The 20,702-nt window shown below is 40.8% G+C and overlaps 1 protein-coding gene across 6 annotated transcripts in view; it reads left to right on the forward strand.

The window, feature by feature from the left end:
* LOC105916444 (MTSS I-BAR domain containing 1) overlaps positions 1–20,429 on the forward strand; it is a 72,140-nt gene extending 51,711 nt beyond the window's left edge. Inside the window, exons 7-16 of one of the 6 annotated variants that reach the window (XM_036145507.1) lie at positions 504–515; positions 7,310–7,467; positions 7,745–7,852; positions 9,454–9,551; positions 10,819–11,044; positions 13,504–13,596; positions 13,834–14,094; positions 14,545–14,712; positions 14,812–14,968; positions 15,974–20,429. In XM_036145507.1, the coding sequence (XP_036001400.1) occupies positions 504–515; positions 7,310–7,467; positions 7,745–7,852; positions 9,454–9,551; positions 10,819–11,044; positions 13,504–13,596; positions 13,834–14,094; positions 14,545–14,712; positions 14,812–14,968; positions 15,974–16,617 (1,925 nt within the window). In that variant the 3' untranslated portion in view covers positions 16,618–20,429. The remainder of the gene's footprint in view (positions 1–503; positions 516–7,309; positions 7,468–7,744; positions 7,853–9,453; positions 9,552–10,818; positions 11,045–13,503; positions 13,597–13,833; positions 14,095–14,544; positions 14,713–14,811; positions 14,969–15,973) is intronic. The other 5 variants (XM_036145508.1, XM_036145509.1, XM_036145510.1 and 2 more) reach the window with 5 other exon arrangements.
* The last annotated feature ends 273 nt before the right edge of the window (positions 20,430–20,702 follow it).

The following is a 20,702-nucleotide window of genomic DNA, read 5'->3' on the forward strand; positions in this document are numbered from 1 at the left end:
GAGGCGCTACTTTAGTTTTCACACAATTACTATTTAATCAAAAAATATTCCCCAAGTGCCAAATTTACTCTGTTCGTGTAAGTGAGGGGAAAACTTTGGACACTCTCTGTCAACCAGATGGCTTTCAATGTGCAGCAACAAGTGGGGGTGGGAGGTGCGCTGTATTACTCCATTCTCCATACAGCCGAATAAATCTCACGTTAGTCTGACACTTTCTCTGGCATCTCATTAAAGAAAGTTGAATCAATAACAAAAAGCTGTTCCTCAGGAAGCTGTTTGAAACCCTGGTTTACCTGAATACCAACTCGTGACGTGTGGAAATGTTTTTTAGTGAATATAAATGCCGTTGTGAAATGAATGGGGGGTGGGGTGGGGGGTGTAAGTCATGTAATAGTTGTTTTTAATGTCTGACATTATGTATGGATTTTAAAAAAACTAATGTTTTCTTCTTTTCCCTGTCTTTCTCTTCCTTGGTCTATCCCATCATGGTCAACTTCGTGCAGCCGATTTCTTTGGTAAGTTGACATACATCAAAACCTGATAGTTTGTCGTCTCTCTTTGTTTTATGTTGTTAAACTGTTTCTGGTTGTTTAGTTGCAGCATCAAAGTCTTCCCGCTGTTTAGCATGATATCTCTTAATCACCTGGGAAGTCCCATAACTCAATTTAATTTTAGATTTGAAGCTTCATTTGGAACATATTATAACAGCTTTCCACAAAGAGGAGGTGAAAGACTGTAAATATATCACTGGCTCTGACATCTTCAGTCCTCTGTCATAGTTTTGGTTTTATGAATCTCACCCAGACCACTTTGGCCAACTCAAAAAAAAAAAAAAAAAAGTTCCTGCGCTGTTTAATTGTTTGTGTGACTCACAAAAGCTCAGACCCTGAACACAACAAAGCCCAGTGTGATACTAAACAAGATTCTTTTTTATGTCTTTGTCAATAAATCTTAACATGACTTTCATAAGACAGAATGACACAAACACGACAAACCGTAGAGGGGCAAAAGCTAATGGGAAACATTGATATTTGCCACATGCAACTTGGAAACGCTGACATGGCCAACAGAAACATGGTTTTAAATCACCTTGCAGATGAACTTCAGCAGTGTTGTCATCAGCAGCAGCACATACCTTTATTTACACTACCTATAAATGCTCCAAAGGTCTCTTTTGTGCCCCTATGCAGAGTTAGACTTTTCTTCTCTTTAAAAGACTTTTCTAAACATTTCACAAGTTGAAAATGGTCTTATCCCAAAGGAACATTAACTGTTTGATTGCAAAATAGTCTTGGAATTAATGAAGCCTAGGCGTAAATTCAACTGAAGGAACGGAATTACTTACATTCATTCAATCAGAGGCTCATCCGCCTCCGATGCAAGCCAATCGGCTTTGAACCACAACTCCACGAAGCCCAATCAGCATCCAGAGTTCATCTTAAAAGGTCTTCAAACCAACGTCTCAGCCTGCTACTCAGCCAAAGAGCAAGTTCTCATACACCTGCTTATGGATATTAAAGTATAATTCAGCGCTGATGTTTCCTGCCGAGGTCTGAGCGCCAAAGTCGTCAAATAATTGTATCAATCAAATTCTTCTAATTGTCTTTTTCTTTCCGTGTGACTTTTTTAGATTGAATTTTCTATTAAATAACATGTTAAATACAGTCAGTTGAGTTGGCTTTAACAACAGCCCATTACTAAGGGGTGGACCTGTTTCGGTTTAAATTGCATGTTATCTAAGCCATTACAAGGCCTTTGTTAGGCAGTAGTATAAAGCTTGGTACTGCACATTACTCCAGACTTTTTGAATTGAGAAAGCCTTCTGGAGAGGAAGCGAAACGTCTTCAACTACGGAAAACAGGTCCAGTTGCTTTGTTTTTTACTTGTTTTTTTGGAACAGTCAGTTGAGCTCAGTTCTTTTTTCTCATGTTATTGGATTTTTCTGCAGCTTTTATTATGGTAAACACAGCATCTACATGTTTTGTATGATCTAACAGGGTTCTCTCAGGGTAAAGAACATCTTTGTTTTTTTAATTATGTGGCGCTGATTATTCTCAAAAGGTGTCCAGGATAAATGTCGGCATCCCACCTTCCCTGGTGTTCCTGAAGGCTGTGTGCTCGGGACCTCTCACATTTCAACGCACATAATCATCTCTGGGTTTTTTTTAGACGTATCTTCTACAGTACATGACCAAATCAAATTGAGATATGTAAGCCTCTATGCTTGGATACAGAATTACTTGTGGTCTGCACCTAAATATCTGAACTCAGTCATGCTGCTGTATGCTGATTCTCTGCAGCTGTGCTAATCCTAAACAAAGCAGCCTCAGCCATTTGAAGATGAAAGATGTTTGAAAAATCTGTGAAATTATAGCTGAACAGATGCTCACGCTATCATAAAAAAAACATTGTGAAACCTCAGATTCTGGAAGATCAGTTACAGTGTGAGGACTCATTGGATTTACTTTACATTTCCTTACCAACTTTATCTTTGGAGGATTAGGTTAAAAGTTCATCTGACTTTGGCACATCTAATGTTCCAAATATTAAGTAAACTCCAAAATTCCACATTTTTTCCCCTCAAGCAAAGCCGTTTAAATGAATTTGACAGGACCAATGCATCCTTTCCTCCCCTGAAAAGTAATTGGCTATTACAACATGTAATTTCAGTCTGAATCATGTTACTTAATGGCTTGCAATGATGACAGAAATCAAAAGCTTGTTGTTGCTTGTAACAAAGAACTTGTTGGCTTTCAGCTTTGAACCGAGCCTTGAGAACAAAATAAACAGGACCTTAGATTGACCCCAGAGGAACCTCAGATGTGGTCGAGCAGTTTCTACCCTCTGGCACTCCCAGGGTATTATTAGTGCCCGAGAGGAAACTCCCTTTGCTGTGGCTTTGGATGTTAAAAGGGGAGTTCCAAAGAAGGAAGAAATGGGAGAAGGGACTCTTTTTTTAATTTTATTTTTTAGTGTTGGATAAATATCATGAGAAGTAGAGAATAAACAGACAAAAACAAGGAAAATTATAAAAATTAAAAGATTATCAAGATGTTTTCTGGCAAATGTGAGATGGGCCTTTGTGTGTGTGTTGTTTTTTTTTTTGGTCAGCAGTGCTTTCTGCCTTGGAGCTGTTCCGTTGATGCTCTGCTTACTCAATGTCTCTTTTATTGTTGAACTGTGAACTTTGGCCTTAACTACAGCAAGTCAAGCCTGCAGTGGTTTAGATATTTTTCTCAGTTCTTTTGTGACCTTCTGGATGAATCTTTGCTCTTGGTAGCAATTTTTAAAGCTGCACCGATCCGGTACCCAGATCAGATATCGGCTCCGATATTGACGAATTAGCTGAATCGGATATCGGATGAATTTCTTTTTTTTTATTAATATCCTACAAAGCAATCCAGTTACAGCAATCTAGTCTCTTCAATTCTATGTTTGCCATGCATGTTACGTCCTCATGCGTAGCAGCTAGCGGTGAGCAAACGCAGAGCAACATGGAGCAACCGCTGAGCCGAGCCAAGTCGGCTATTCGGAAACATTTAAAAGTTGATACACCAACCAGCAATTTTCTGCAGTGAGAAAATTGCGAGAGGTGGTGATAAAGTTGGTGAATTTAAAAACCACAAACTTAAATAGGCACCTTCAAAAGCACCATGCTGAAGAACATGCTGACCTTTTTTTAATAAAGTTTTTTTTATGTCATGCCAGATGTCTTCACTCATGTGGCAAGGTATATATTTCATTCATTTAACAGTAGTATCGGATCAGTATCAGGTATCGGCCGATACGCTCAACCCAGGTATCGGTATCAGATTGGATAGGAGGAAACTATATTGGTGCATCTCTTGTCATTTTAATTGGCCGGGTTCATCACGGTTCCATGTTTTCTCTGTTTGTAGAAACGTTTCTCTCTGTGGTTTCCTGGAGTTCCCATGACTTAGAAACGGCCCTTTCCAGACTGACAGAAGTCAACCTCTTTGTTTCTCATCTGCGCTTGAGCTTCTTTAGATCGGGGCATGTCTTGCTGGTTTTTAAGATCTTTTCTTCTACTTTATGTTGTCAGAAAGGGTCATTAAGGGATTTCTTAATTTTGCAGGTCTGGTAGCAATCAGGTCTGGGTGCAGCTGGTGAAATTTAACCCGGGTTTCCAAAAGGATAGAAAACGCTTTGACTGATCTGTACAAATGACTCTATAAAGTGTCTTGAGATGACGTGTTGTAAATTGACACTGTATAAATCCATTGATTTGATTTTGATTTTCTTGGTGGGGTTGGATACCTTATTACCCTCATAAATGAAATCACTGTTTAAAATCTGCGTTTTGTATTTACTCAAGCTACATTTATCCAATATTAAAAATAGTTTGACCCAAAACATTACATTATGACAATAAAGTAAAAAAAGCACCAAGCCTGAATGGAAGCTGAAAATAAGAGCAACTGCTATCTTAAATCGATTAACTGCAATTTTTGTGTGGCTGGATGTGATGAAAAACAAGAATAGGAAGAATGGATTGAAGGGGGAAAAAGTAAACTAAACCGTGTAAAACATTTCCATCTTTTGAAGCAAGCCTTTCTCTCTTTATCGCTGAAGCATCTGCCTGGAAAAAGTTTAGTTGGCAAGAGACAGACTTTGCTCCTATCAGTCAGCCTCGCCGCAGAAGCTGGCTTTGGACCTCGCTGGAGGAATGAAGAACTTTAATTATATGTTTATGTCTGCCATCAAATACAGAAGGCTGGATTTCTACGCGAGAATCTTTAAATGAGGGAAGAAAAAAAAAAAGTAAAGCTCTAAAGCCTTTTCAGAACAAGAAAGCGGCAATAGCTGCAGCTAGTTAACAAAATTAGTGGATTACATGGGATGCGTTGAGAACTTTATGCACTTCTGGGCTCTAGAAACCTTTGACAAACATTTCTCATTCTATCATCTCCTTCTGTGAACAAACACTGAGGAATACAGTTGACCTTCATTGTGATTTTTGTTCACCTATCTGTGGCCCTTAAGTGATAATTTACGAATAACATTTTACTTCTGACAGAAAAAAAGTTCATATTTTACCTGTGCACTTGCAGAATTAAGAGAAATGAATTAACGTCACCGTCCTAAATTAATGGCCTAAGTCATTTCTTTGGCAACAATAATCTCTTTTTTGGATAAATCAACTTAATAACTTATTGCCATATTATTTAGAGTGTTGTCCGAAAAACCTGACCAAAAAATCCCTTAGGCCATTATTTTAGGAAGGTGACATTATAATCCACATGAAGTTTGTATTAGATATACCAATATATGTGGCGAAATAACCATGGTTTTCCTGTATTTACGCAATAATCTTAAAGAAAAGCAAATAACCTGAGCTGAAAATGCACAGAAACAGGTGGGGGAAGGGCAGTGCTGTCATACGCTACGCTTTGTCCTGCTGGAGAAAACATTGGTCCCTTTGGTCTCTGGGATCCCATGGAAAGAACATTAAGTGTAAGAAGGGATGACAGAACATCTTATCGGCTTTAAAAAAAAGTTTTTAAAGCTTGATATACTTTAAAACTAGCAGCCACCAAATGCCTAAGATAAAGAAATAAGTAAAAGATTAAATATTTATACCAACACTACAAAGAGGAGTCCAAAAGTAAGTAAAATCTTCTTTAAATGGGTGCATTTGTCCAAGTTTGAATGATCTGCCAATTGAAATAAGATTTTTGCTCTTCAAGTGCAGTATGTTTAATTATCTTATTTTACGGGTCAAAATACTCATTCCATTGGCAGATAACCTTACCTGCTCAGATCAAGGACAAATACGCAAATTTTGAGGAAATTGCATCTACTTTTAGTTCCCTTTTTGCGGTGAAAGCTTAGACGTGGTTTTAAAATTAAAGGTGACAAGAGGTAACTGACTGTAGAGATGAGGAGAACCAGGGCTGCTGCTGTCGGATGGGATTGTGATCCTGACTAACGGACCCTAAACTAAATGATCCTGGGCCCTTACGTGCCTCCATGCAGGCACCTATTCTGTTACAGTAGGTGGCACGGTGAAGTCTGGGCATGCAGATGAATCGGCTCCTCTGTTAGAACGTGACACTGTATCCTCATACGAACGGATCTGGTTTGGCTGCGTGCTAAACATGAAAACATATTAAGCCAGAGGGTTGAGTGATTTCATGCGTCGCCTTTTCTTCATCCAAACTACACAGATTATTAGCAGTCCTCTAATAATGTGTTTTAATTTGACGCCAGCTGTTGTTTGTTTTTCCCGGTGCCTCTGATTGGCTGTTTAAATCTTTAATGTGGTTTCCTGGTTTTGGGGGAGTCTCTTAACTATTGTTTTGAAGCCATTGGAGTGTTTCTAGTGTGAGAACGGAGCATTCTGTGAGGAACTGAGGTCCTGAACGGTGAAACGGGATCCCACAGCTGGATCATAGTCTGGATGTGGCTTGCCTGAAGCTGTCCGCCCCCCTCTTTATTTCGCCTTTATGTTTCTCATACCCATTAAATCTTCATCTAAATTATGATGACATCAGCGTGATAAAATGTCCTTGCTACCACATACCATGAGGGGAAAAACTTTTGGATTATTGCCATCTCAGCTTTTTTTTTCAGCTCAGTTTGAGGTTTTTTTTTGTTTATGCCAGGAAAACATTTTCAGAAGTTATTTTTAAGTGTAATATGTTTCGTTATTTTTTTTTCTAAGCAAAGATGTTCACTGATATTGTGCAAGTTTAGCTCTTGGATCTTCAGATTTTAATGTTTCTGTTCAAGAAATACCAACACGGACATGAACACGGCAAAAAGGGAACTAAAAGTAGGTAAAATCCTCTTGAAATTAGTGTCTTTTTCATTGATTTGAGCTGGTACATCGGATTATTTGCCAATTGAATAACATTTTTGCACCTAAAATAAGAACAATTCATCTCCATCATCTTATTTCAAGTGCAGGATGTCTAATTATCTTATTTTAGGGGTAGAAACTCTCATTCCATTGGCAAATAGTGTTATGTAGCTGCTCAAATCAAGTAAAAATATACAAATTTTAAGAACATTTTGCTTATTTTCAGTTCCCTTTTTGCAGTGAAGGACTAGATTTTACTTGGGATACTAAGATTTTTATTTGTTAAAAAGGAAAAAGCTACTTAGTGTTGGTCTATCACATAAAACACCATTAAAATACATTGATGTTTATTAGAACCTGACAAAAAATGTAAAAAGAGTTCTGAATAAATTGCAAAAGCGCTGCATAAGAGTGTGTCGGAGCATTTTTCTTTGGCTTTTCCGTTTCAGTCAGAAGCATTATAGCTCTGCCTAACTGTGTGTTCAGGTCGCGGAGACCTTCAGCCTCAGCTGGACAGCGCCATGCAGGACGTCAGCGATAAGTACCTGCTGCTGGAGGAGACCGAGAAGCAGGCTGTGAGGCGGGCGTTGGTGGAGGAGAGGAGCCGTTTCTGCGTCTTTGTCACCATGCTGCGGCCCGTCGTGGTCAGTGACCCCTGCAACACCATGTGTGCATTCAAACTCAATGGAAAAAAGAAAAAAAAAACAAAGCTGAAAACGAACAGCAGTTTATGTGATGGGAAATTTACTAGAGAAAGTTTAGTTTCCACCTTAGTCACTGTAAGATTCTTTTAAAGGTGCTGATATCATCCGGTTCTGCATAACCATCACAGCGCCGGCGCAGTTCCAAAAACACTGACGTTGTTCTCCAGGCTGTGTAGTTCTTGCAGACTTTAGATGCCTCTGATCTGATGCTTGTCAGGACGAGGAGATGTCCATGCTGGGGGAGATCACCCACCTCCAGACGCTCACGGACGACCTGAAGGCCCTGACCATGGACCCGCACAAGCTGCCGGCCTCCAGCGAGCAGGTACGTCCGTTTGACACTGGGCGGTTCTGATTCTGCTCAGGTTTATATGCTTCTACGCTAACAGCTGCTTCTATGAGTTCCCGTCTGAACAAAGCTTAACCATCTGAGCAAAAAATAATAATTTTTATTCATGTTTAAGTTGTATGTCTGAGCTCTGCTTTATAGATTGTCTTTATCATGAAGGTCCGAGCACTCTGAATCGGGTTTATGTGGCACCTGCTTACTACTTTAGGATCCCATTATTTCCTTCCTCTAGTGCAGTTTTTAATCTTAGTTTATATTATATATATATATATATATATATATATATTTTTTTTGTAATTAAAACAGGTGTACTTTTTTATAAACCGTAAGTATCTGGGTTGAAAACTGGGCAGAAAATTGATCGGTGATTCAGAAAATATTGTTAGTTGACTCTTTTCTCAGTTCCCAAATGTGTTTATGTACTTTATGCAAGACATCGCGGTCTCCTGGAGTTCTGGACGCTTGGTTGGAGTCCGGATCCAACTGGAACAGCACATTTTGGCTCGGGATAATTGTTCAATGACTGAAATTGTGAATATGTCCATCCTTCGAGGAGCCAAAAGCTGTTTGACAGAGCTGGAAGCCAACTAGCAGATGGTCATCCTCCACTTACTCTGACACAGTTTCTGCCTGCAGTGGATAAATCGGTTAACTCTGATTCAGATAGAACTGATCAGGTGAAAAGCTCATCTTTTGAATAAAGAAAAAAAAAAGCATGTATTTTGATCTATTGCAACAACAACACTTTGCAAAAAAAATGTAACTTCCAGTGGGAATCAGAAAATCAAATATTGTACATTTGTTCCTCGAAGCAAGTGTATTAAAGAAGGGGGGGGGGGGAAATCCTTCCAGGGATACAAAAACAACTATCTATCTATCTATCTATCTATCTATCTATCTATCTATCTATCTATCTATCTATCTATCTATCTATCCAAATTGAAATACAAAAACAAATGTGTGTATTTTTACCTGTAGTTGACAGTAATTTATCTCATTAACTCTCAACCTGCAACTTTGTTAAAAATCTTATTTACATTTTTCTGCGCAGTTTAGAAAAGTATGAACCAGTTTGGAATTTCATTTCAGTGTCTTCCAGGAATGAGTAAGCGTAGATAAGTCTGGAAAATATTTATTTTATTTTCTCCTTTTTCTCTTTGTCATCAACTAATTATTTATTTTTTTCCCCTTTTCCTTCCTTCATATCGTCCTTTCCTACCACTTTCTCTTCACTGTGCCATCCATCCTTTCTTGCTTCATGCTACCATTTGATTTTATCACTTCATATTACCATAACAGGCAAATATGGAAAGTTGAGTATGGAAAAGTCATGAATTTTACATAGAAAATGTGTCGGGACCCTGGGTTGACACTCTTTGACCTCTTTTTTGCGGGATTTCCTGCACTCCTCAGTCGGGTTTCCACTAGATGTTCTGAGAGAAATTCAAATAAACTTGTATTTTAAGAGGATTATCTGCCAGCTCATCTCCTTCACCACCAGGAAGCAAACAAAACCAGAAACCTTCCCTAATTCCTAATTTTTTTAAAGACTGCTTTCTGTTCCCCGTTCTCTGCAGGTAATTGTAGACCTGAAGGGCTCAGAGTGCACCTGGTCTTACCAAACCCCTCCCTCCTCTCCAAGCACCACCGTATCCAGGAAGTCCAGTATGTGCAGGTGTGTTTGACAGCGGGACACCGTCATTAAAATCATCAAACCACAGAACTATGATGGTCCAATGAGAACTAACATCAAGCCATCACAAACAAAAAATCTTTTGCTTCTTTATCTTTAGCTGCTTGCATTGCACAGAGAAACTTGTGAAAACATTTGCATGTTTAGGGTTTCTTATGGCTGATTTCTTTAACATTTTACATTTAAATGTTAATTTGTGACTACGTTTTTTTTTCCATTTCTCATTTAGTTTATTTTGTATCTCCACATACATACATACATACATACATACATACATACATACATACATACATACAGTTAGACGACATGTTTTTATCTGCTCGTGTCTGTTGGAAGTAATTCTATTTTCATCCGCCCCTAAGTAATTGGGGCGGATGAAATAAGATTTTATCTTTCTGCTTCCTTTTGCCCATGGCAAACATATGACAGAAAGTGACTGTTTTTGTGATTTTTGCCATGGAGCAAAAATTTTTGTAACATCTTAATTCTCTATGATTCTGGGTGTTTGTGAGCACTGGTTGCTATGCATCACTTTTTTCATGTCTGTTTTCCATTTTTCTTTTCATCTCCTGAATTCACGCTCCCCTTTTTTATGGTGTAAATGTTTTTGATCCCTCAGCCTGTTGGTCTGTTGGCTGAGCCAAATTGTTCATTATCTGAGAAACCAAACTTGAACTGAGAATCTGTTCGCTGCTGCCACCTTGTGGTTTCATGGTGGAATTGTCTTTTCTCTCGCCTCTATTTTCTGAGAAGCTTTGGTTCCTTAGAGCAAAGGTGTCTAAAGTGTGAGTTTGGGGCCATTTATGGCCCCCAGCTTCAATTATAGAATAATTTTGTGATTGATGCAGATGGGGACTTTTTATTTTTATTAAAGGCAATTTTTTTACAGATAAAATCTGTATTCATCTTTTAAATCCACACTTTTTACATTCCCTTTAATTTCCTAGTACATAGGACAACGTTTATCCAATTACTTTTAATCAAATGTAGACTTTGGTGCACCAAAATCTGCTTTTAGTTGTTTGAATTGTTTTTTTCGTTGGCTAAATACAGTAAGTGTTTTCAAAGAAAAACTGACTCAAGTCTTATTACTAGTAAGAATACACACACATTCAAGATCAGTTTAGTGGGATTTGAAATGAATAAAGGTAATATATAATCTGATTTCCACAAACGTTTCGTCTCTTTAACGAGGAGATGATGGAGATCCATCAAATGATCCGTCTCCTCCATCTTCTCCGTCCCACAGCAGCCTGAACAGCGTGAACAGCAGCGACTCTCGCTCCAGCGGCTCACACTGTCACTCCCCGACCTCCCATTTCCGTTACCGCGCCTCCTCCTCCTCGTCCTCCTCGGTGTTGCCCCAGCAGACGCCGGCCCGCCTCTCGTCGGTCTCCTCCCACGACTCCGGCTTCATCTCACAGGACGCCTACCAGTCCAAGTCTCCTTCGCCGATGCCTCCAGACAACCTGCAGGTAACCGTTGCTGGCTGGCACTCCCTGGCAGTGAAACACATTTAGTCGCCCCTGTTGGGAATATTTTGAAGCATCTCATCATGCGTGTCACGTTTGACGCTGGGTGCTTGTAGCAGAAAGCTGGAGCTCATGTGTTTGCCGAGTCGTTAATGCCGTCAGAGTGGAGAAACGGACGAAAGCAGTGCGACAATAACTTCAGTCTCGTGTTTGAAGGGTTAGGATGTACTTCTGAATTTGTTTTGTTACACCATCTGTTTAAAATCCCTCTCAATGCTTAATGCAGTTAGACATAAATTTAGGGAAAAAGCATCATGCTGGTCAATCCATGTTTTTTTAACCTCAACAGACTTGTTCACCCGTCTAATTATTAGTGGAGCATCTGTCTGAATTTCTTAGTATTTTTCTTCACTGAAGTCATCAAAACAAGTCATCCACTGCAGAGAAGAGTAAAATAGAAATATGATCCTTCAATGCCCCTCGATGGGAGGATCTGTGATAACATTTCTACGGTGCAGGAGTCTCTGCCTGCACAAACCCAGCAGTTCCGAGATGCTAATGCTTACAACCTGTCCACAGAAACAATGGGCAAATCTTTCAGGTACATATTGCTGCTGTGTGACCTGAAAATAAGAAAAAGAAAAGGCTGTATAGGAAGACAGTAAAATACAAATCTGTTTAGGTGTGTTCATGTTATGGGAAACCTACAACACATGATGTGTGCAGACGTGCAGAGGAGACTTCATAGCTGTAGACATTGTGGATGAAGTTGTAAGTCATGTATTTCCAATCCTGCACAATGCCCTTTAGCTGGAAGGAGAGGCAACACTATTTTTTTTTCCCCTATTAGACTGCATTTGGCAACAAAAATACAAGGCAATGTGTCAAAACATAACATTTGTAATCCTCAACTTCCTGTTTCACTGGGGTGTAAATATGGGACAAAAGCTCGTTTATATTGGCGACCTTTCAAAACAGGAAAGACAAGAGGACATAATTCTTCAATTAAGGTAGACGTGTGTTAATCCTCATACGTTAGAAAATGATTTCAAGGAAATAGTTCATTGCCTCGTGAAAGGACTAATTATGAGTTTAAACAATAGGAACTTTGACAAATATTGATGGATGAGGACCCACATTTATACTAGGAGGTGGAAAAAAAACTCAGAGGCTCAGTTAGAGAATTGCAGCAAAAAGGGCATTTTGCTGTGTCCATAACAATTATCTTTTTGTATGTATATATTTGTATTTCCCCAGGAGTGTAAATAACGGTGGCAGCTCTTTGAGTTAAACGGTTGCACACAGCAACATTTACATAAACAACGACATGTAGGGCGTGCAATCTTAATCTAAATGTTTCAAAACAGGCCTGTTTCAGTCTACTATGTGTGTATTTTCACTTTTGTTAATATTAAATCTTTGGTTCTTTATAAATAAAATAGTTTTAGCATTTAGATTAAAAAAACGGCAAAACCTACTTCACTGAGTTTTGCACTTCACACCTTCTTCTGTTTCATTTTGTCGCTGTTGGCTCTCTGGTGCGTTCACACCGAATGCGACTTCTGTGTAATTTCCGCCTGAATCGTGTGGCGTTAGTCGCTGTGGCTCTTTGCACTCATAAACGGCCTTGCTTGCTTCACCACATCATCAAATAGGAGGAGCTTCCATTTGTTTGCCAGTTTCAACCCAACAGGACGGACCTGGATTTTACCGAGCGAGTCACGGTGCTGTATTTTTAACCTGGCCAGCCGGACTGATAGTGTGTAGCACTCTAGTTCTGCATATTATGAGTCTGGGACTGCTTTGTTTGGGGAACAGAGGGAGTTTCAGCAGAACTCTCTGAGCTGATTGGACAAAATGACTCCTATTACCCGCCTACCAGAGGTTGGTTTTAGCCAATCATGGTTTCAAACTGAAAGTTAAGCAGCGCTGCCATGTTTGTTTCGGTTCAGCTGTGGGCTCGACCGCTCTTGCTTTCATCGCACCGGTACGTCCCGCCTCAAACCTCAATACGGCGACGTGATTGGCCCGAACCATTTTTGGTTAGGAGACAAACGGTTAAAGCCGGAGCGGAACACGATGAATTCTCGTGTGTTTGTGAACGCACAAATATCGCGATAATTCATCTTACAGGCAAGGTTACTGTATTTTATGTGCAAAGCAGAACAACGGTGCTGGCGTCCCGTGGTCTACCTGATCCGCTCCTAGTTCAGGGAATTGTTTGCATAGCGACATGTAAATCACCACTCAGGTCGCCTCGTTCGCGTTCGGTGTGAACGCAGCATTACTAGTGTGTGCCGACTCCCCAGCTCCATCACTGGATTCTTTTAAGATTTGCTGCTCTTTTTTTTATTTTTGCTTCGCTAACTTCTGTCTGGCTTTGTGTTTTTTCCCGCTTTCGTTTCTGTCTCTTGTCTTTCTCTTGCAAACTGTTGGTGTTGGTGTGCTTTGCCTTCCTGCAGCTGTGTGTCTCTGCTTTGTTCTCTCAGTCTGTCAATGAGGAGGCCTCCTCTTCCTCCCCCTCACATCCTGAGCCCAGCTCCGGGCAACAACAGGTGAACAAATACATGTGAAAACACATGCTGGTTTATGGTTATATGCCTATAGTGTTGGCAGATATATCACTGAGGTCTGACTTAGAAAAAAAAACCTGCTCTGCTGAGGTTGACCCCCACACACAACACCTTCACAGAAGTAATTTTTTCCATCTCTGCCATGTTTTCAAGCCAAATCATCATCGTTAATTTTGCACTTGTGTGTTTTTTGCCTCTCCTTCACCCGCTCACCTTCAGTTGCCAAACGGCTTTGACCATCACGCTGCCCTCTGTCTGCACGGAGCGGTGCTGCAGGGCCTGGACACCCACCTCCACCCCTCATACTTCACCTATTCCTCTTCCTCCACCACCACCTCCCCCATCTCCTCGCCCTCCTATCAGTGTGTTTCTCCCACCTGGGCGTGGTCCCGTTCAGGTTTCAGCCAATCGGGAGAGCTCTCGTCTCCCGGCTCGTCGGGGGTTGGAGTGATCCCCTCATCCAAAGTCCCGTCCTGGAAGGTTTGATCCGCATTCCTCCATGATTTTCCTCTCCCTTTTCCTTCAGTTTTTGTTTCCCTTGTTTCATATCTGCTCCTTTCTTTTGATTTTGTGTCCTCACCTTTTCTTCCTGTTCTTTTTCTTTATCGGTTTGGCTACAGTTCACATTAGATCTTTTCAAAAGCTAGTTTTTCATTGACATCAAGCAAAAGACAACCTCTTATTTTCAAAATATATTTATAATAATAAATTATAGTGGAGGCATCCAGGATACCCAAAATGTAAATCTGCTTATTTTTGCTGTTGATCGGATTGTTTTCACACTCAATCAACGCTTTACACTCAAACAGCAAAACCTTTTCTGCTTTAAACACCAAAAGAATATTAATTACACCCAGTAATACAAAACTGACACCCCACGTTTGTGTTTTAACTACAACGAGCCGTTTGTTCTGGACTTTCCTTGCGTAGGACTGGGCCAAACCAGGTCCTTACGACCAGCCCATGGTCAACACTCTGAGGCGGAGCAAGGACCGGAGAGATACTACAGATCCCAGCAGCCACCAGGGCTCTGATGCCACCACACCTGTAGAGGAGCCACCGGGAGTTAGAGGAAACCACACCGTGATGTCTCCAAAAGTCAGTTTAAGTAAAACGACAGACAGAGGCATAATTTAAAGGCCAAATGAGCAGATCTTGATGATGATGATGATGATGATCTGGTCCTGGCACTGACAGGGGGAGAAGGAGGCCCACGAGGAGCTGGCCAGGGCGCTGGCTCGGGGCCTCCAGCTGGACATCCACGGCTCCAGCAGGGACTCGCTGCAGGGCTCCAGCGGCTACAGCAGCCAGACCAACACACCCTGCTGCTCAGAGGACACCATCCCCTCACAAAGTACGTGCTTGCTCACTGCTGACAGGTGGGATTCTCCCTACTGTCCGGCGGCTTCTACCACAGCGACGTACAGAGGAATCTTTACCCTTGAGCCTATTTGCATGTATTGTGTTACAACAGCAAACGTCAGTGTATTGTTTTATTTAAAAACTATGTAGTAACGACTCCATGTTGCAGGGCAGTGGACCAGCTTCGGTTCAATCTGTAGGCATACAATAACTTTAACGACTCCCCGTTACTAAGGGATGGACCTGTTTCGGTTCAATTTGCATGTTATCTAAGCCATTACACGGCCTTTGTTGGGCAGTAGTATAAAGCTTGTAACTCCACAGACTTTTTGAATTGAGAAAGATTCCGGAATAGGAAGCGAAACACCTTCAAACTTTGGGAAAAAGTCCAGTTGTTTTGTTTTTTACTTTTTTAGAATATGTAGTGACATTTATTTTTCAGTCCTCCCTAGTTTTCAGCTGGTTTTCCTCTAGGATTTTCCTTTATTCAACTGGTTCCATCTGCACAGAAGCTGTCTAGCTTCCCTTTCCCCTAGCATGATGCTGCCAACACCCTGCTAACCTGTGGTTATGGTGTGTTCAGGGTGACGGTGTTATGTCGCTTGGAGCGTTATGCTCAAAGACCGAAAGTTTTTCCCATCCCCCCTCTCCCCCCTACTTGTGGCAAACTTTGAACAGGTCTTGTACAAGCACTTAAAAGTTTAGGGTCACCCAAAAATATTTTGTTTTTGTAAAAACAAAAAAGCCAAACCAAAAAAAAAAAAAACAATGAACAATGTTTTCTTCACCTTCAAAGTATATTGAAGTTTGTCTTTTTTTAGTTTTGCAAAATGTGCAAAAAGTTTAAGGGATATCAATGATTTTGCACGGCTCAATAGATTGTGTAGTGATTAGTTAGAAAAAGATTTCCTTCCTTTAATTCGGTCAGCTGAGTCGCCGTTTCTCCAGTGTAGTCTTAACTTGACACGGTTTGATGACGTCTCTTTGCTCTCCGCAGTGTCAGACTGCGACTACTACTCTGTCGGTGCTGATCCGGAAGGCGAGCACCAGTCAGACTACGATAAGTCCTCCACCATCCCGAGGAACAGCGACATCACTCACTCCTACCGCCGCATGTTTCAGTCCAAGCGGCCAGCTTCCACCGCCGGTCTGCCGTCTAACCACTCCGCCGTCATCACCCCGGGGGTGGCCACCATTCGACGGACTCCGTCATCCAAACCCAACCTGCGCCGACCCTCCGGGGGCCTAAATTTGGGCCCCATCCCTATCAAGCCACCCATGATCCCGGTCAAAACCCCCACTGTGCCTGATCATCCTGGCTTCCCAAGCAGAGCAGAAGATGGTCAAACACCACGGACCCCACTGAGCCCCCCAACCACCCCTTTGTCCCCTGGCAGCAGTGGGCCCTTGTCGCCAAAGTCCATTGCCTGGGGGAACCAGCAACCCGACGAGGAATCGGATCCTCCTACCCCGCCGCCGCAGCCGGGCGGTCGACTGTCGGAGTGGGAACGCCGGCCTCTCCCTGAACTCCTGGAGGAGACGGAGTACTGCGAGGTGGAGGACTTCCTGGTGGCTATCCGGCGAGGCGTCAAACTCAAGAAGACTACGTCCAATGATCGATCGGCTCCGATGATTCACTGAGACCGCCAGGGTCAACGGGACTACACCTTCTGTCGCTTTCAGGATATTCTCCTGAAAGGACAGAAAACTGCTATAGGGAGTGAGAGTTACAACCTGAAATGGTGCCAAAATAGTTGCAAGTTGCCCTGAGACTCATCGAGGATCAGTTTTAGAGTATAAGAAATTAACTGCAGATTGGCCCCTTGGAGGTGTCTTTCCTGCACGTCGTTTCAGACAGAAGACCATTGGTTAAAAAGTCAAAGGAAAGTTGTTTTAGCCATCATACACAAGAGGGTGATCCACAAAACGATCATAGAGACAGAGAACTGGCGCATTGATTTGGAACGAGGGAAGATCCACTTTAAGAGGCTTAGTTGCGTTTGACCAGTGGAATCTCTTGCAGGGAATTACTCCAGTGGTCACTGATCCGAGATTTTCCCCTCAGGGCAACTTCAAGGTGTAAAAGGAAGAGAAAGGATTTACTTTGGGACTTTGGATGAAGTTAGAGGAGAAGGCTAAAACGAATAGGAGAGAATGATTAAGTGGAACGACCCGTCGCAACTGAGCAATTTCAAAAGATCGACTGCTTCTGTGTATGTAAATATCCACATTTGTTTTGTCACATGGTCACTTCACATCCTCATAGTCGGACATTTTCCACTTAATGTGCCAAAAAAAAAAACTAAAAAATAACTTATATGTACCTGAAACAGTACCATTTTTGTGTAATAGCAGAAGGTTTCCGCAGAAACAGAGTATTTGTGTATGTCGGGCAGCACCATCAAGAGTGTAATCCTTCACCTCTAAAGATCGACGACGATGTTATCGGCAGTAGATCGCCCTGCATGTCGATGCGGTTTAGCACAGTTTAAGTCATTTTTAGCCCCTAAAACGAAACAAATCCCAGCAGCGGATTACGGTTCAGCTGGCTAAATCTGCCTCCCTGTGCAAACCAATCCATGCCTGTAATCTGAAAATGAAAATATATCTATCTATCTATCTTTAGGTACTGTTAAATATTTCTTTTTTTTGTAATCTAGGTTTGACTGCTATTTTAAAGATCCGTTTTCTGTGAAGCACTTTGAAAAATTCAAACAAAAAAAACGCAACAGTTAGTAATGAAATACTTGCAAACGTTAAACCTACACGTGCCAACGTTACTGTATGTGTTAGCATACGTAGCACCACTAGAGGCTGTTACTGGAGTTTCCGTGTTGCCGCCTTTTCTCTGGATAATTGGAGTAAAATGTGTCGGTCTGTCGTGGTGAAGCCTTTGTGCTGATATTAGCTGGCACTGGTGTAAACGGTAGTGGATAATATTTTAGGAAACACATTATTAAGTCAGACTTTAAAGTTGAGAAACGTGCTGCAGTGAACAGAGTTTTAAACTATGTAAAGGGTTTGAAACCCGAGACCTATAGTTATATTTATTGGGGATAATCACATCAACACTTTAAATTGCATTGACAGAAAGTCATTTAAGTTCAGTTTTAACCTTGGTAAAAAATGAGCTGAAAGCCTTTAAAGTGAGTTAATGTGGAGGAATCCAACTTTTTTTATGTTTTTTTTTTTAAATTTGCATTTAATTAGTGGAGGGGACAAAAGTGGAAGAAAAAATATTTACAAAATTACTACTGTCACGATTATTTTAGCAGCATATTATTAATTATATTTACACTGAATCATGTGTTTAGGGAAATGTGACTTGTAGTTCCTTCGGTTTATAAATAGGACAGAGCAGAGGCTCATTTCTCTCAGCCTGTCCTTAAAAGAAGGAAAGACAGAAGGAAATGCCATTTAGGAAACGCAAATGGATGTTGATCCTAAGTCAGAAAAGGGTTACATGAAAATAGCTACTTGCCTAACTTTCTCCACATCTGGATTCGGAGCAATACATAAAAAAACAAAAATGTCTGGAATGTGTCAAGGAGTTAAATTTAACTTGAAGTCATGTAAGGCGAGAAGGGTAAAAATCTGGAGAAATGTAGTCAGAAGGGACCATTCGGGTCCATGACAACCAACATCTTACGGGCTTTTTCCCCATCACACATTTTTACCAGAGTCGCCAAACATTGGAGGTTCCCTGCAGCTGAACTTTAAATTACCACCATCATGACACAATGGTTAAATCAATTATTCTGACTTAAAATACTGTTTGAACGTAGATTCCCGTTCTTGCCCCATGTTGCAGCTCTCTAACAGTCAGTTTCTCATCCACTAGACATGAATTAACCCAAAGGGGTTAGTTGTGGGCATCGGCGAGTCCATTAACACACAGCAATCTTCGTGCCGCCAAAAACTGCTACTGATGAGGCATCTTCACGCATTTAAATTATTTGTTCTTTTAAATACATGTATCGTATATGCATTTCCGTTTCTAAATTACCAGCTGTACTTTTACCGTAGATAAAGCCCTATGAAGAATATCTTACACATGCATGGTGATTCATGCCCTCTCTGCTCCCCCTTAGTTAGCGTCCCTCTGAAGGACCCGTTTCCTCCTCCACCCTGTAACGCTCCACATGAATCATAGACATGTTTTCCTGTGACTGCCGTGTCTTAGAGCTGACGCCTGTCCCGTTTCCCGCTGCAGGTTTTACAAAAAAAACAGTCGTGTAGCTGATGCGACAACAAGCGTATGAAGCTGAATGTTTGAGCCTGCGACGACCAACTGTGGCTGATTCTTTTTTCTTTTTTTTTTTTCGGGCCGAGGATTAGACGAGTGTCGGGAGTAACGTCCGGTTGTAGAGCTGAAATGTTCTGCTTGGTTCTCTACACCGTCCCTCAGTCAGAGACTTTACTTAGAGGTTAACTCAAGCTGGATCTTCAGCCACTTCTGTCCTGTGCTCGGCGTGTTAACATGCCTTTCCTGTCGATGTCTCCTTTAAAACCCTTTAATGTTTGGCCTTTGACACAAGTTGCCAAATGATTTTTTTTTTTTTTTTTTTTTACAGTATGTGCTAAATAACCCTTTGAATTTAGTTTTTTTTTGTATGCTTTTCTTACTTCAGGTGCTCCTCTGAGAAGCTTTGCAACCGCTGCAGTGATAAATTGTTGCAGTATTTTTATTTTTAACCTGTTGGTTATGGAGAATTTGTCAAATGGACTTTATTCCCTCTGTATAACTAAATCTAATTTTGCATTTATTGCAGACTTGTGGATTACACACAGTACTTTATGGCATTTTACGGAGAGCCATCAGAGAAAATTAGAAATATTTCGGTGACTGACTAAAACAGGAACACGAACATGCTGACTAGGAAACATTGGGGGGGGGGGGTTGAAGGTGAGGTCCGTCCAGGGAGATCGATACTGATTGAATAATGATTTAATAATCTGATTTGTCTGAAATTCCACTTACGCTTATTAACATCTGATTTTTTTTTTTCACTACAGGCTGATTCAAGCCTTCAATCATAGCAGTAAAAATCCACTCCAAGAGGAATAAGTTCTTAAGAAGTTGTTACAAGAAAATCAGACTTTCTAAAAGAAGTTAAACCTATTTTTTTATGGGGTTATAAAGACTAGACGTCCGGCCCTAGTTTCCAAACCCATCACCAAACAGGTTAAACCAAAATGACTAAATTTGAATCTAAATTGACTTTTGAAAGATCTCAAATCTGCTCACACTCATATCCCGACTAAAGCTGATGACGGCTTATGAGACCAGATTAGTATTTTCTTTTTGTAAGGTTCTACCTTAGACATCTCCAAGCTTTCCCTGTTCTAGTTAATTATATTCAACTTTCACACGAATGTACATTTTTCTACCGTAAACTCAGATGAATAAGTTCCCCGCAAGCCTTTAACACAATAAAGAGTAAATAAACCTGGTTGTGTTGTTTGTGTCATTTTGTTTAGAACAATGAACCAATTAACCTGAAACTAATTCATCAGAATTACTGGTGTTAGAATATCATTAAAGTGTTTTACTCCAGTTCAGTTAAACACACGCAGTCGAGTTAATGATGCCAAACATATTTCAAAATGTTACATTCTGATTATTTGTGATCATGTTGGCTTACAGCGAATGAAAATTCAAAATTTAGCTACACAGAAAATCCAGATATTAGAGTACACCCATATAAAAAAGGATTTTAAACACA

This window comes from Fundulus heteroclitus, chromosome 13 (genome assembly GCF_011125445.2).
Source record: "Fundulus heteroclitus isolate FHET01 chromosome 13, MU-UCD_Fhet_4.1, whole genome shotgun sequence".
Taxonomy (NCBI): domain Eukaryota; kingdom Metazoa; phylum Chordata; class Actinopteri; order Cyprinodontiformes; family Fundulidae; genus Fundulus; species Fundulus heteroclitus.